This window comes from Rhodnius prolixus, unplaced genomic scaffold (assembly GCF_049639745.1).
Source record: "Rhodnius prolixus isolate KJV_2025 unplaced genomic scaffold, Rpr scaffold_1, whole genome shotgun sequence".
Classification (NCBI taxonomy): domain Eukaryota; kingdom Metazoa; phylum Arthropoda; class Insecta; order Hemiptera; family Reduviidae; genus Rhodnius; species Rhodnius prolixus.
Window position 1 is genome coordinate 20329846 of NW_027411581.1, and position 17839 is coordinate 20347684.

The 17839-nt window shown below is 33.4% G+C and overlaps 1 protein-coding gene across 3 annotated transcripts in view; it reads left to right on the forward strand.

Moving 5' to 3' along the window:
• Positions 1 to 17839, forward strand: part of vg (transcription factor vestigial) — a 126900-nt gene that overhangs the window by 63588 nt on the left and 45473 nt on the right. For 2 of the 3 annotated variants that reach the window (XM_074133710.1, XM_074133701.1), the window contains one exon: positions 796 to 969. The exons of the other annotated variant lie outside the window; for it this stretch is intronic. In XM_074133710.1, the coding sequence (XP_073989811.1) occupies positions 796 to 969 (174 nt within the window). The remainder of the gene's footprint in view (positions 1 to 795; positions 970 to 17839) is intronic. 3 annotated transcript variants of the gene reach the window in all.

Consider the following 17839-nt stretch of genomic DNA (forward strand, 5'->3'; position numbering starts at 1 on the left):
TTATCAAATGTAAATATGGCTTTAGTAAAGTCGATAGAGACGGTCAGGTTCAAATTTGTTCTAAAATGGTTTCTCAGTACTACTAACTGTGAAAATAACATTTTATGTGTTTTTAAATGGTTGCACTTCAGTGCCAATCATCTTGCTGGGAAAATATAGAGAAAGATTTGATTAATGTATCAGAGGAACTTTGAATCGAAATGGGTTAAATGGAAAAATCTAGCTACCAATACTCTCTTTTAGAAGTATGAACCTTAACAGGCAAGTTGGTCCTAAAGCCGATTTAACCAAACCTTATTAGTTACGTCTCCTATTAATTAATTAATTTGAGTTTTCGTTTTTGTGTTGATGATGTATCACTTCGAAATAATTGAAAACCTAATTCCGAACTTATAAGCCGAACTCTTAAGATGGATGAAAATCCAGAAACTGAACGATAAAAATCAAGTAAACCATACGAATGAAACCAATGATTTTCCCAACATTTTTGTTCCATCCGTGTATTCTATTATTTAAATATTTATACGAATAAATTGTCAGATTTGGTATTTTCACTGATAAAAGTTGATCTACCTCTCTTTCTATTTTTTAATGGCACAATTTGGATGCTCTGAATAACTTTGGAGTTGATATAGATTCTCAAATTTGAAATATCCAGAGAACTTACCTCATAAAATGTTCGGGACTTAATTGCAATTAATAATTTAAAAAGATGTATGATATGATAAAATATGATAAAAAGATATATTGTAATGTATTGTAACTATGATCTAGTAATAGATTGTATGGCTACAGGATCCGTGTACACGGACGACGACGAAGAAAGTGGAGGCAGCAGTCGGGCGCAGTATGTCTCGGCCAACTGCGTGGTGTTCACGCACTACACGGGCGACGTGGCCGCCGTCGTAGATGAACACTTCACCAGAGCTCTAGCCACTGATACCAAGCCTATAACGGCCAACAGCAAAGGTCAGCTTCTTTCCTCTACAACTCTTCTTATTTCTCATCCTTTACTCTTTTTTTCTATTTTTTATTACAAACTACCTTAGTCCACCGTTATTATGTGTTTATGTACTTACTCTACTGCAGCTTTTTTACTATCTTCCTGTTAGTTATGCTGAATTTTACTTTTATCTTCTAAATAACGGTTTAATATACATACAAGAATTCTTTTCAATTGAGAATTGTAACTCATAAGCTATAAAAGAAAAAGGAATATCAAAGCATTATGTGTAAACAGGTTATTGCACACGTCAGTTAATTGTCGGCTAAAATTCAACTATTAGGATTGGGCAGAAATACTTTTTAAGATTTATTTTGCAGAAAGCAGTTGTGAGAATTGCTGATTTTGTTTGAAGAATGATGGCAGGAATAGAATTAAGAATATAGAGAACTTAGTAAATATAACGCAGTAAAAGCCCTCTCTCTCCTAAAATTGATGACTTCGACCAGCTTCCTGCCACATTCTCGCTTCCGTTTGTCGTCTAACCTTTGAAGGAAATTCATTTAACAATGTTTGGGTAAAGACGCGAGCAAACATAACTAGCGACTTTGCGGGCTTAAAATTTCGTAAAAATTATTTTACTAGGGGAGTGATTATCAACGGCTCAGAAACATGGACTCTTACGGCAGCTGATGAACGTGCTCTCCGATGCTGGGAAAGGAAAGTATTAAGAATAATTTATGGCCCAGTAGTGGAGAATGGCACGTACAGAAGTAGAAAAAATGCAGAGTTGATGGCGTTGTACGAGGAGGCAGATGTGGTCAAAGGTATAAAGATCGGAAGACTACGTTGGCTGGGACACCTACACCGGATGGAGGAAGGAAGAGCTCCGCGAAAGGCCTATGAGGGTCATCCCGGTGGGCGTAGACCTAGAGGGAGGCCGAGATTGAAATGGCTGGAGAAAGTGGAGGAGGACTTGGATAAGCTACGCGTCAGACAGTGGCGAAGGAAAGCAATGGATAGATCCGACTGGGATAAAGTGTTGAGTGAGGCCAAGGCCCTACAAGGGCTGTAGCGCCGAAGAGTGAGTGAGTGATTATCAACACAAAAATAACTAAAAATGATTTAGCTCACAGAAAATTAGTGGATCACCTGGCAAAAAGATTTAGACCATTCGTTAATATGTAAGATGATTTCATAAATCTTTTAATTCGGAAGTTAGCCTTGGAATTTGTTAGTCTTGTTTCTTGGGCGAATCCTTAATAAAATAAGCGTAACAATTTTTTGCCAAACAAGTACAAAACTGTGGTTTATATAATGCATACTCCTTCTACGGAACTGTGTATAATGTAACAGTGTATATTAGGAATGAAAGGAACTTGATGTTTGATAATATTTCGATTCTTATCGCTTCTCCTTTCAAAATAGATCGATACTTCAAGCAGCAATCTTGGAAATAAGTTTACTGTTTACAAACTTCTCACTAAAAGGTGAGTATAAAGTTTAGCTGTTATATTACTATAAAAATCTTAACTGTGACTACTAAAGTCCATCCAAATTACGCTATGGTTTCTGTATCCATCATTGGATGCCAATTTATGAAAGGAAGAAAAGAGGAGATAAATAGTTACGTTCACAGAAGGAGAGGTGGTTAAATGCTTGAGTTGTACATTTGTTGTGGAAGAATAGAATAACTCTTTATTACAAATAAATATGTTCAAAAAAATAAATCAGTACCCCAGAGGTACACAACACTAAGTCCATTTTTTCAAAATTTATTTTTTTAATCTTTCTAATACAATATTTCTTTTTTTATTACCCAACCATCACTTATGGTGCATCTATGTTACTTATTATCCACCAAAGATTTAAGCGAAATAACTCCCAAGGGCTTATAAGTTAGAAAAACCCGCGAAAAAACTCTTTCATTTGCTCTCCTGTAAAAAATTTAAAATTGGACGAAGTGTTGTGTACCTCTGGGGTTCTGAAATATACGAAGTACCAATGTACAAAACATTGTAACCTTCATAATAAGTGAGGATAACAAGAAAGGTTAAGGTGTAGGATAAGAATGCAGGGAGTTGTGGAAGTGTTCTTTTATAAAAAAAAATGCATTTACTAAGTTATGACACAATTTTGGTAAACTTACCATTATACAATTAATTGAAGCCAGATCAAATACTTAATTTAGTAAATCCATATGTCTTCCATTCAATGACTTATTTCTTCTAGATCGATTCTCTTGTAGATAGCGTCTCATCTGAAAGGTTACGATGTTACATACTCTTCCGAGCATTGGCCTTTTAATTTTTAAATTTGCTACATGATTACAACTGCATGTGTTTAGATTCCTGATGTATTTTGACAGCGCCTAGTTTATTTTTGTATCATCACAAATACAATTTTTTTTTTTCCTACCTAAATTAGTGACATTGAATCAATGACAACAGACTCTATCTAAAGACTGCTTATCTGCAGAGAATCACACGCCGTATTGTCAATAATCTCTCTTTATTTTCAAATTTCTTCTCACGCTCAGCAAGCACAGCTTGGAAATAAGACTCTCTTTAGACTATTACGATTAAAAAAAAAAAAACATTTCATCCTTGAACATTAAATGTATACGATGACATTTAATATATCCATAATATATTAAAAATGGCCAGAAACAGATAAACACTTACAGTTTGAAACCAGGTCGGTGATTTCAGTTCTTGCTTCTAGCTAATCTAACCTCTGCGAAGGTAAATTTATTTAAGAACGCATTTTACCAGCTTGTTGGCTCACGCATCCATACAGTTGAAAAATTACAAAATTAATGTTAGTTAAAAAAAAAATAAAAAAGACTAAGAAATTAAACGTGATGAGGTTAAAAAATAAAATGATCTACAGAGAAGTTAAAACTTGCTTAGTTATTTCCAAGACTACTGTAATTTGTAGAGTCCTAATTTGTTAATGCATTCAGTCAAGCATATTATTTATTAATTAAAGAATTCTACCACAAAATAGCTTATTTCAAAAATATTTCATTTTTCTCGCATATTTATATGTAAAGTCTATCTCAGTTGGTTAATGGTAAAGCTGTTGTGGCTATGGGGTTATTAACTCTTCACGTACATCCTTCAAAATACTTTTTGCTTCTGTTTATTTGATTAACTCATTATCGTAATATAGACTGGAAATGTTTAAATGTAGGCTTTCAATTATTTGCTTATAATTTTGCAGAAAACAATTCCCTGCTTAATTATATGTATCTGTGGATATTTTAAAATTTTATTCTCCAAAGTTTGTTAAAAATTAATTGAACCATCGTAGAATCCATCATGGCTTGACTGTGTGAGATTCTAGATTTAACCAGTGCTTTTAAAGCCATGAAATCACAAATTGTAAGCGTTTGTTAGCTGGAAGAATAACAAAGAATTAAGTTGAGTGCTAGACTAAAAGTGGACGGTTCACATTTAGAAGCAGATAAATATTACAAGTAAAACAGGCAACTGAAAGCTGAGCTAGTGTTAATTCCATGACCTCCTACTGCCATTTGAGGTTGTGGATAAACGTTCTGTTTAGTACAAGGAATACACTGGTGTCTGGTAATAATGTTAGCAAGTCAGTCTGTCACTCAGTCGCCGCTACCAAGATGTGTCTGTCAATGTGCTTGTGAATTACTTTAGTTAGATTGTTGTATTAGTTGAAGAAGGACACTGTAGCTTTCACATCACTTTAACTATACATCCCAGTTTATAGTAATGTCAGTAAATCACTGCTAAAGATAACCAATAATACTTATATCCGTTATATTGTTAAGAAGTGTGCTTCCTTACACGAGCATAATCTATTGCATTTTATGAAATAAAGACTCTTTTAATTACGTCGCTCTTTCTTCCGCTAATAAAATTGGTGAAGATCTTTCTATCCTTCTACTATTCAATATAAATAATTCCAGTAAGTGGAAAATATAGATAATATAGGGAGAGTAAATCGATCGCTCTGTAAGAACTCTTAAGGTGATATTAAAGTGATCAATACACCTGTGAGCAGTGAATTATACAGAGTTTAAATTAAGTATTGGAACAAAAACAAGCAAATCCTGGTAGGAACAATCACAGACATTGCCTTCAAAGTTCCTGAATCTTTGATACATTTTAATACTTCAGAAGAAAATCTACCCATGCTGTTCCTTAGAAGTGCTCTTTGAAAAAATCTTCGTGATAAAAGTTTTAAGTAAATGTTACAGATTTATGTGTTTAAAATCTCTGAGAATACAAAGTTCAGATAAAACCTTAGGAGCTACATATTTGCGAGAAAATGCTAAAATACGGGATAATCTTTGCGGTAATGTGGTACTCCCGGTCCGTCAGATTTTTTTCATCAGATTTAGAAATTTAGTCCTTAATTTGCTGTTTATTAATATTTTACAGTTTGCAACTCTGTAAAATGTGCAACACTGGCCACTGTACAACACTGGAAGCCTAATTATCCCTCACTTAATCGAATTTTAGGAGAACAATGTTTCAAATAAAAAGTTTTAGACTTGCATACCTACAAGTAAAGTCAAAGAACAGTAAAGTAATGCCTACTTTTCACACGGGTTATTCTGTACAACTTCCTAATTAGGTGTCGTAGACATACTAGAGCCAACTAGTAAAAATACTTGACTATAAATTTCTCATAAAATCAAATGCATAGACCGGCAATCGAATCCTTTACCGCAATACATCTTAGCTTTGCGAGATTCAACTCTAACTGCTCGTCTAACTTGGCGTAATCTACTTACATCTAGTTTTTTTAAAAAAATCTTAGGAGTCTTTTTCGAAAAAATTCTAAAAAAAAACTGGAAAATTGATTCGGACATATTTTGTCCAAATCTTATTATGGCATCCTTATACTGCCATCTAAATATCGAGTTATCTGAGCTAATTTTTGAATTTGAACTTTCTATGGTATTCACTCTCACTCTCAGAGACAAACAGACCAATTTTAAAAACCCAAGGAATTATAAAAGGGAAATTGACAGAGAAAAGACATCGAAAATCTGTTCGATTGCTAATCTTCCTTTTCACGAAGTTTAGAGAAAATTAAAAAACATCTTATAGCATTTCTTAACTTCCTTTAATTGATCTTGTAATCCCAAATTGTGGCAAAAAATAAATGAACATTGCCAAGCATTATACGAGTATAATGTATATATGGTAAAACCACACTATTTCCTGAAATGAAATGTAGAGGGAAGCACAAATTCAAGGCGAAGAGTTTACTCACAAAATTTTTTCTGGTGAAAAGTTGTCAACAAAAATTTGAGAATATGCTGTTCCCACTTTTGGGAACAGCCCAGAGGATTGCATGCTGGCTGTTCACCGCGACTGTCATAACCATCGAAACTTAATAGTGTTATGTAGTAAACTATATCAAAAACCTACTCCATTAATAAGCGAATACTACGTGAAGATGTATTATATAATCACGCAAGATCGCAGCCGAGTCCAAACTCAAAAATTCTGATTCGCAAACTAGCAATGATGTTCATCAATGAACAATCCGTAAATACAGAGATGGATGGCGGCATCTAAGGGTAACTGAACCCCCTAACCAGCTAAAGATCTTCTAATTGCCCCAAATTAGTCCGCCTTTTTGTACCTTTTTGAGGCATTATTCTTTTTATCAGGTCGAATTGTCCATCCTATGTTCAACCACCATGACTTAGATGGACCTAGAATTTTCGTACCGGGTTTTCTGTGGTAGCCAAAGCGTTCTAGCTTAAGAAAGCTGCATAATGTAAATGCTTTTATGTGTAGGTTAGCTGCAAAGTGGTTGAAGTGGGCTTGTTGTTTGGTAAAAAATTTGGACAGTGGTAAACAGCAGATGTTATACATAACTAGATATTTTGCTTACTTCTCATATTTCTTCCATATTATCGAAGAAAAAAGAAATGTAGAAAAATAAATTAAATGTGGCTTTATTATTTTTTCAAACTAGCTAATTACTGAGTAATCTTGTATGGCAAACCAAATATGGCAGCTATGTGCCTTCTGACGCTGGTTTCACACTTTAATTATTATTAATTTAGAAAAAAAAAAATGAAAGAAAGCAAAAGCTACCAACTCAAACACTTTAATGATTTATAATTTAATTTGTTATAAAAATATTTAATTGGAATTCAAAAAGAAGTGGACTTCAGATATGAGCAGTGGTGTCAGGCTGGTTTGGGAAGGGTTCTGCGGGGAGTTGAAGCTTACAGCTGACTCCAACCTTGACTCATATGTATGGTATCAATATAATAAATTCTAAACACGTACAGTACATTATTAAATTGTGATATTATTAAAATTTACTTTATGTTAGGTATTTCATCAGACATTATAAGATCTATGTAACTTCTGTTTTTACGTATTTTTTTAATTTCATAATTTCCCCTTTATCATATTATATAGTCCATATGACATATTTCTTATCTAAAAGCTCTTTATTTATTCTTCTATGCAATAGTACATAAAATACTTCTATATCCCTAATCTTCTTCAAGAGTATGTATATGTAGTCACATATACGAGTACTACAGTACAGGTCGCTAATATTCTACACTGTTTATTACTGTTAAAAAATCGTAAAATTTCCGTTCTTGTTTTATCCGCCTTAATCTACAAATTAGACTTAGACGACTAGTGGCGAGGTGTAGTTTATTAAATTTTTAATTTTACTTAAAAGTTAGAGTGACCATAATATTGATGGCAAGTTTTTATATCATAAATGAAATATAATCCTCTATTAAATAGAATATATATGCGGGGATTGATCTAAAATATAAATACTTTTTGCTATAGATAAAGAGCTATTATGATTGTATTTACTTTGGAATGTAAGGTAGTCACCTTAAAAAATAGTTTTATTAAATTGTAAAATAGATATTTTTGAAATAACAAACTGTGGATTGAAAAACTTACTAAAAGTAATAAAAACTAATATGAATTATATTACTGCGTCAATCAAGTCTAAATATTTATAGCCATCTTTCGTTTATTGAATTACTTCAATTATTTAGTACTTAAAAATAAAAAGTATATTTGTTGAAGATAGATAATAACACTGTGTTTCAGTTCGATAGTAAAGTTTTACGAGTGGTGAATTATTTTAAACAAAGTTTCAAGGGGCAATTTGATAGGTCGGTTTGTCTTGATAAGAAATAGATTCTTCTGAATCTAATAGTTTTTATACCTTGCATGGGAAAGAGCACTACCTCCCAAGAAGTTCTTACTGCCAATATTTGCCTTTCCATAGACAAAAACGAAACTCAGTATGGCGGTAGAAGGAGTTAAAAACCGACAGTTCGCTAGGACACCACAATCTTATGCTGCTGTTCCAAGGCTCAATGTCATCTAAAAAGCAAACCTAAACTCTCCTGTCAATGGTGATGATGTTAACGTGAATTACTTTTGAATAATGTTCACTTGCAGAACAAAACAATGTGGGATGCCTTCCATAGACGAAAACCTCCATTTTCGAAACATGGATGAATGGTTTCGATGTTTAATTTCTCGGAAGCAGTTGCTTCATACAAAACTCTCAATTCTTGTCTTAACGGAAGTGAAACTCTACTTCGCAATAAAATTCTAGTCTAAAAAAAGTTTGATTATTTTAATGAATAATGTTTTCACTGAAATTTAATTTGATTTTTTACCAATAGAACCTTGATACCAAAAATTTTGCCCTTGTTACAATTTTTTCTCAAATTAAAATCATCCGCTACTTAACTTAATGTAAAAACTGAATATCTCATGACTGTACATTTACTTCTTAGGTCTTATCACATGTAGTTTAGGTTCATTGCAAATCGTGTGTATATCGCTGCAAGAACGTGTTCCAGGTATGAGTTTAAATGTATACTCAAGTAACTGCCTGGTTGTCTTCTCTCAACCACGTAGTACTGAGTCTAAACGATCGTCTTCCTACCTTTTCTACCTGTTGTTTGGTACATGAAACACCTTATTGTGTACTCTATTTCTGCTACTGCTTAGTTGCCCGAAAAAACAACACCATCTACAGTGTAACATTGTCGGCATAATTAGCTTGAGCATCATCTCCTTCCAGATAGTTTTTCACTATAGTGATAGAGTTAACAGTCGCAGGATGAGGCCATTGCTTAAACGTGAATGTGAAAAAAATATCTCTAAAACGGGAATTCAAAAATAGCTGAATTGATTCACACTAGGAACTGTCAATTTCATTTTAGAGATCACTATCGTTTAACCGGAAATAACACTCACTGATTGGATTTTCCTCTAAATTCCTCTTCCGGAATAATTTGCATTTAACTTTTTGCACTCATTTGGTCTACAAATTCATTTACAACATTTTCCCAGGTAAAAGGTTTTTTTGGATGGATAACGTGGTTTTGCTTACCTTTAAAAAAAGAAGCTCAAACTTTTAATGAAAATTTAATTTCGAAATTTGTCGTGGAGAAGATTAAGCATTTAGAGAATAAAGAAGCACATTCACCTGTTATTTTAATATTCCTAGTTGTGATTAATGGTTAGAAATGTCAGCTAGAGGCACTAGCTGGGAAGGGGAGATGAAGGATGTGCAGAAGGTGATATAAACAGTAGTGCGGCGCTAGTAAAGGTCATCGGGAGAAGGGAACCTTGATTGCACTGCAGCTGCTGCTGCACACACTGTGCGTACGTCGTTGGATCGGAAGGAGAACTACCTATTTATTATTAAGCTGCTGGTTAATTACTGGGAGCGTAAGTTATGAAGATTGAGTAGAGCGGGCTGCAAGTGGAGGCAGTTCTGCGACGATACTGTGCCACGTTTAGCCGCAGTAGTCACCGCATTCCTCTTTCAGCTACTATCACTCTTCTATCTACCAACCATCGATTAACGATCTGCCAATGATTTCCACCTAGGTTTTATTTTAGTTCAGAGAGTCCAAATGAAAAGTGTACCTTCCAAATGTAGATCTGCTAAATTCTCTGAGTAATCTAAATCCTGAATATAAATCTTCTTACTTGCTCATATTTAAGATTTACTTAGATTTTACACTTAAGTTTTTTACTTAATTCGATTCAGGTTGTATTAATTGTAATTTATTATCCAGAATTAAATCTTTATAATAATAATTTACTTACTTCACACTGCAACCAAATGGATGTATTAGACTACCATTGGAGCCACTAAGAACTTCATCAACTCCAGATGATAAAATGAAACTCACTCACATTCTCAAAGGAAGTCTTGGAATTTTGGTAGGAATCAAAAGTTACAGATACCACTAAAATTCTCCTCATATTCTGGAGAAGACTCTTCCAAACTAGAAGTGGCAGAGGATTTTAGGTTTTTTTACACAACCTTCTAACAGCTGGTTCTTCCCCAGGAAAAGTAGAGATCCTGCGGCTAGGGATAACTATCGTGGTGCTATTTAAGCGACTTTCTAGCGCTCTCTGCTTGTTCTGAGGTTGGCTGCCCCCAAAATACAATCTACAAATTGCTTTAAAACAAAATAAATCGGGGCGATGTCCAAATATATAAATTAAATGAGTTAAAAAGTAGTTATTTGTTACTAATTAATAAAACTACACCAGTGATACATATTAATATAAATATGAGAATGTCGTGGCGGTAGGTGAAAGTGTATTTGTGTGAGTGTATACATGTTAGAGGGTGTCCACGACATGGACCAGGAGATGCGGAGGAAGGCCTACATTCCAGTGCGTGTACCTAGAATACTTTCAAGGAAGAAGTCCTGCAGAAGGCGACCCATTAACTACATATATTTATATATGTCACATTGTAACACCACACATGAGACTAATTAGAGGACATTACTCGAACTGGACGACATTTAACTTCAACTATCATATTTAATGGTGCGCTAAGGTTGCCTCTAATTTAACATTTCACAAATTATTCCTTTCTCTTAGATTTTTATTTCTATACGGAGCGGTTTAATGAATTATCTAATGTAAAAACTATAATATTAATCTACATCATTTGTAATAAACATACAAAATGTTTGTACATTTGTCACAGTATTATTTAAGTCGATTTAAGTGAACAAAGGAGAGGTAAATAGGCGATCCTAAATTCTCCTGCAGCCGTTGGGAGGTCAAGTAGCCAATCGTTCTTAAGAAATAAACTGTTGTTATGATTCACTCACAAAAGATACACTTTTGGTAACAAAGTTCTAATAAAAAATTCACTTAGAAAAATTGGACATTTTTAAGCCTATAAATGCACGATTACCAAAAACGTAAAACGATCGTATCTTTCCAGAAACAGTATTTCGGTATTTCAGTAATAAATCCTCGGATCTGCTTATGAACGGCCTCTTCTGTTTCTTTGTTTTGTGGTAGTTTGTTCAGTTTTGAAGTGAAGACAACGTTAAAGCTGACATAATCCACATAATCACCAAATTCTTTTATTCATCAGCAAAATAATACAGATAAAAGTCTATCATTTCATAGCAATTTGTCCAAAGCTAGCCGGTGTTAGATCTAAATGGTTCAACCAGCAGTATTTAGAAGGGTATCAGTTTATGAACTATGTTAACGGAGATGACTGGTATAGGCTTATCGGCTACTGTAAAGAGGCATGGATGTTAAGGCAGAGTTTATTGTAAAGTCTTCATCATGCATAACATTGTTTTCTGAGTATACTGTTGATTTCGTTAGGTTTTGGTTTAAAAAAAAAAAAAAAAAAAAAAGTTATATTAAGTTGATGTGATTTAGAAGATTGTTTATTTGTTTATATTAATTTGATGTTATTTGGAAGATTGTTTATTTATTTATATTAATTTGATGTTATTTGGAGGATTGTTTATTTTCTTATTTATTTGATTTTATTTTTATTTTTTGCAATTTATTTATCGTTTGCTTTTTCCTACATCATAGAGTTGCAACTCCCTTGAACCCCTCGGACGGTCATTTGACCATGTAGTATATTGTCTTGTTTTATGTATTAAATTGAGATTGTAAATTCTTTTAAATAAAGACAATTTATTATTATTAATACAGATAAAAATTGTCATGCTGTGCAGCTGAACTTCTAGAGCTTAATAAAAACATTGTTACCTTTTTGAACAATTCCGGAAAAAATTACTAATCTATCGCTTAAAATGTCAAAAAAAAGGTGAAAAATCCATCATTAGTGGTATTCCGGTTTTGATCGCAAAGTTTCTCTATTGAGAGCGAAACAAAATGAAAAGTTTCATTTTCCTGTTTCATTTGTTTGATGATTTACCGTATACGAGTATCTTACCCAAACACGCCCACTAGATGAATCGGGAATTGCAGAAAAAGATTGTAATTTATGTTTCAATGCTCTATTAATACTGATGAATAATCTATTAGAGAATACCAATCACAAAAACCTTAAATGGAGAGAAGGCAGTAAATATTTGGTGATCAAGTTCCGATTAGTAAACGAAATATTTAACAGCTGATTTGTCTCTACGGTCGCAATAAACCAGGTAATGTATTAAACGGATCTAAATAAGATAAACAATGTTAAATGTCTGTTGATTTTAATCGATCGTTCTTGAATTACAAATTAATTTATTACGTCATCAAGGTCGGAAGGCAAGTCGGAGTAACTTAACAAACCAGAATCTGACGTTTCTCTGTGTGTAGATCTTTGATACCTGACTCCATCTCTCCAATCTGACTTTACGCACTTCAAATAACTTCTATTTCATTTATCTTGGAAATGAAAATATTCAAAATTCCATTACTTTTGCTTCGCCTACATTTACATAAATTTGGCCTTATACTGAAACAGAGACATTTCTCTGCGCAGAGAACATTTGTATTTGGGAAGTTGTTTGAACCCCTAATCAAATATTTCGAAACAAAAAACATTCAGTCACAAAATCTTGTCCAAGTTCGAAGCAGCTCTAAGAAATTGAGCTACTTATTAAAGCTTCTTATTTTTATAAAAATTAGGAAAGATGTGGGCGAGTAGGCAACATTTTCCCACTTGGAATAGTCTGAAAGAATCAAAATTTAACAATGAGGCTAGTTTTGGTAATTATTAGATAATGGTGACTTGGAAATTTCAATTCAAAATAGTTTTCACTTAACTACGCCATTCCTAAGGAAATTTCCAATAAGTCTTTGATTATATTTTCCTCATTGCGAACATTACTTTCATTGTGATTAAGTCAGCCATTATAAATAACTTCAGACTCCTCCTTATCGGTGACAGAAATCCGAGGGGTTTTCAAAGTAAAGTGAATTTCACCATGCAACAACTTTGATGCATCAAATAATATAGATAATAACAATGGATAATCAGATAGAGTTAAGTGCTCTTCTGTAACACAATGGAATTTTAAAATATATATATATATATATACTAAAGTATCAAAAGCAGTTACTTTTAAAAAAATAACAAAACATTTAAAGTAATTGTTAATCTGAAGAAGTATGAATCTGGTTAGTTGTTTCAATTAGAAATATATTTAAAAATATCTCTTTAGTACTAATTCTTAATTTATTTTTGGTTTCTTAGCTTAATTTTCAGTATGAATAATGTTTATAAAATTACTGCTGCATCCATGATACTCTTTGCAAATGTACGTAGATTCCTTCTTTTTTAAATATTGCCATTAAAAATAGTTATATTCGCACATCAATTCCACAATGGATTGTTCAGCTCATTTCATTTATTCTTGACGTAAATTTTATTAGACATTTATTGGTGAACTTAATGTTACTTATCTGTTACATAAACATCTCACAGAAAATAAATACATAGTTGTTGCAATCAATATAATTCACACTCTTCCTTGTCACCTAGTTTGACGGTATAAGAAGGAAAATATGCTTGAAAACGAGTTCCTTGCCTTGATCGGCAGAAACTGGTGATTCTGATCAGTACGCCATTTGCCCACAATTCAGTTCGCTTTGCCTCCAGACTAACGAGATATAGTTAACAGAGAAGTTAAAATCCTAAAAGTAACACAGTTCCCCATATATTCATTTTTTTATTTTTTATTTTTCATAAATGTGAAAATAATTCTATCGAATTAAAACGCTTATGATGTGAATTCTGTTCGGCAACTTAACAGAGCTTAGGTTCTAAAGATGTTGATGAATCTATAGGAACTGGTACAACACTATTCTCCAATTTCTTTTCTCAGAAGTGAAGCTAACATTCATTTACGCTTACCTCGCTATCTATCCTCCATATTGGCTACCTCTCCTGCTGAAACATTGTTTCAAGAGTGAATTGGTTTTGCGCAGAAATTTGGAGAAACTGCAACGCTAAACATTCCATTAATTTTTGTTTCAATTAGATGCCTAGAACAGAAATCCAGCTGAACAAGAACATTCTAAAAACAACTAAAGAAATTCCTTTTACAGCAACAAACCAACATGAATCGCTCTTATTTTAGGCTCCAGTTCGTTTGATTTTAACGAAGCTTAAAATCAGGTAGTGGTATTACTAGCTATTGTTTTGATAGAAAACGATATTAACCGATGTTTGGCGGTAGTGACCGAAGAGTGGCTCTTTAATTAGCACCCTTAATGTCAATCGGGCCAGCCAGTCGTAAATAGACCGACTATTTGTACCGTAGCCGCTGATTTGTATAAATTACATAAACGAGAGACTCACTTCTGCTCTCACATACATACGCGCGCACTTTACTACTCTAGTGCGGGTGTACCTTTAGCACTAAGAGCCTCTGTGGTCTGTAGCACACTATTTACACGTGAATTCCCTAAGAGTTCTAGTTCTCTCACCTGTGGCGATCGGACACCACTTCTATAAAATATTTCTCACCATAAATTAAAACTCTTTCTACTACCTTTTTCTAAACTACATTTGTGCATCGTTTAGCCACCGCCGTTTAAGACACCTCTTTTTGTTTGACTCCTTTAATGGGCTAAGCCACCCATTACACTAGGACAGTGCCTCCAGCTCTCTCATGGGGGACAGAATAAAAATAAAAAGCATGTAATTCCTCGACTCACACAGTATAACTTTTACAGGCTTCTTATTAGACGATGGTGTCTGTGTTGCACTTCTTCCAAAAGGTCGTCTTCTCCATCATTAATACAATTTTAACTTCGACCTAATTAAAGACGTTTGACTTTACCGCATAAAATAAATATTTTTTAAACTGAAACATTAAGAACTGCTCAATTGTAATAAATGAAGTAGATAAGATTTTTAAGCACGGTTACCAAAAAATAAAGCTTTTTATCCCCTCAATCACTAAAAGGGCGACCTCAGTACGCCAAACTTCTTCCTCGGTTACTTCTGCTTCTAATATTTATTTCAATATCTTCCAGCTATTTGTTTCCAAGGACATGAAGTTCACAATGATGAAAAATGTAAAAAAATTAAGCGAATTATTTTCTTAGAAGCACCAAAAACTTGTGCCGTTGGTCGGAGATGTACTACGAAAAATGATAAGTCCCTCACTCTAATGTTGACTGAAACTATTTTTCATCTAATTTAAATGTTATTTTATTCAAGACACACATGAAATCCAAGTCTAGACGCAATATCATTTAAATTTTATCGTCGCATACAAGAATTTGACGCCATCGTTAAATTGAACAGCTCCTTTATTCTTAACAAATGATTATTAATTAATAAAGAGATAAAGATCAGATGCAGTCGAGTGTTTATTTGTAAGAGTGAAGTACTGAATTTACCATATTCATGATGGCTAAGTTGCACTTATTTTCACTTAATGTGGCGCATAGAAAAAACGAGTCAAATTAATATAAATAATAAAGCAAGTTTTGCATGAAGCAAATTCGTATTACGATTTTATAATTACATTCATCTTTTGCACTGTAACAATAAATGTGTTATTTTAGTACCTAACAACCACCATGTTGCTTCCTATGTCTATGAAATTGTAATATTTTTCTTTATAATATCTCTTAGTGAACTCCATTTTATGGAAAGTTAAAATAGTAATGCTAATGGCCAAATATCACGGGTTAAAGTGAAAGGAGACAATAAAACAGCCTAGTGAGTTACAAAATTCCTCCAGAGCTATTGTGCAGCGCGGCAGCAAATTCTACTCATAAAAACCTGGAGCTTTAACAGGAAATGAAATCGAGGAAATGGTGTATACTGGCAGCTTAATTGCTTATCACTCAAGTAGAAATTTAATCTATTGAATATTACAATTGGCTTTCTCCTAGTCCAAGAATAAGGGCAGGAAAACATAATTTCACCTTCTAATGTAACAGAGGAATTCATTGTGATGCAAAATTGTTAATATTATAAAACTGCTTTGCGCAACTAAAATGATGAGAAATTCAATCAACGTTTCGCTTTTTACTCGGTTAAGTAAAATCGATCGATTTATAGTGGTTTAGCGTTTGAACTTCTTCACATCAACTGTTTGCAGTTCATCCGTTCGCAATTAATCGCTTAAAAACAATCATTCTAGCATTTTTATTGTAATCAATAAAAAATCTCGAGTTGTGCCAAAATTGAAATTAAAAGAAGCTACTATGATGATTTGGTAATGCTTGTCACTAATTTGTCAGTTTGTACTTATGACTTTGCATTCAAGATCTAGCCATTTTTAACATAATTTTAGGCTAGATTGAGCCCAGTTACCGACCACTAGCTCTTTTGACAACGTTCATCCAAAGATCGAGACCAATAAACAACAATCTGCCCTAATAATAGAATTTGTTTACGAAGTTTACCCAAATAAGAGCTTCCTAAAGAAGTTAAACTGGATTCAGACAAAAATTGGTCAGCAAAAGAAACGACGGATAAATCAGTCAGTTGAAGAAGATTTCTTATCTTAATGGAAGCAAGTTTTCTGTCAAGATAGTATTAAAAAAATAAACTGGCAGGATCCAAGAATTCTCGATTATAATCAATGATCTTGCCCATCTAATATGCTACTGTTCTGCGCCATCAGCGGCACCTGATGTTAGCTCTTAATCTTCTTATTTAAATGTTCGCCTCCCAAAATGTCCAAATATTGAAATAGAGCTTATTTTCAACAACGTATTCAATATTTTTATAATTGCAATTTGGGAGTTGCCCTTCTAGTTGATAATCAAAACCAAATCTTTTCATAATCACAGACAAGAAAGTGATTGCGCTTCGACGACGATACGGAGGACAATATGAGTAAATTATGGTTTTCTTAATTAAACTAGGAGCAAGTTTATATTTGCAACATTATTAATGTGATACCTATTCATTGAATTATTGATTGTAAATGAATTTAACAGTTAATTAAAATAGTATAAAATAAATTCCCAATTACAGTTTAATGTTGATTACTTATAGGAGTATTCAGGGTGCTGTGAATTTCCCACGGATATAAAAGTTAAATGTGACAAAGTGTATTCTGAAGTGATGGTGGTGTTCCTGTGGAAGAGGCGGCCGCACCACATCAGCGGTCTGCTAACACAATAAAAAGTAAAAAATAAAAAAAAAAAACAGAAAACCTTATCCTGGTCGTAAAGTTGGAGCATCATGGCTTTCATTACAGATTTATGTAAACAAATAGTCGTACAAACTACGCAAGTGTGTCTCTGTGTGCGGTGCATCCAGTCCGGGGACTCAGACGCTGATATAACCTGGTGATATCCTCCGTCTTGTCTCGCAGTCTCCCTCCATCTCAAACACACATCATCACTATTAAAACACTGTTAAATTTGAATTTAACCATTCCAGTTTAGTATCGTAACATCGCTTTGAAAGAGGCCGTTTGAGTTGTAATAAAAATTCTATTGCTTACGAATGCCCCTTCTCCCTATTATATTTAAATGAGAGTAATTTGTTTTTGACATAGCTAAGTGCAAACAGTGTATTATTTGAAAAATTAACAACCAACAAAAAATCTTTTATTACCTTTTACGTATTTTCAGTGCTAATTAGTCTACCTTTAAGACTAAATGTACACATTTAAGA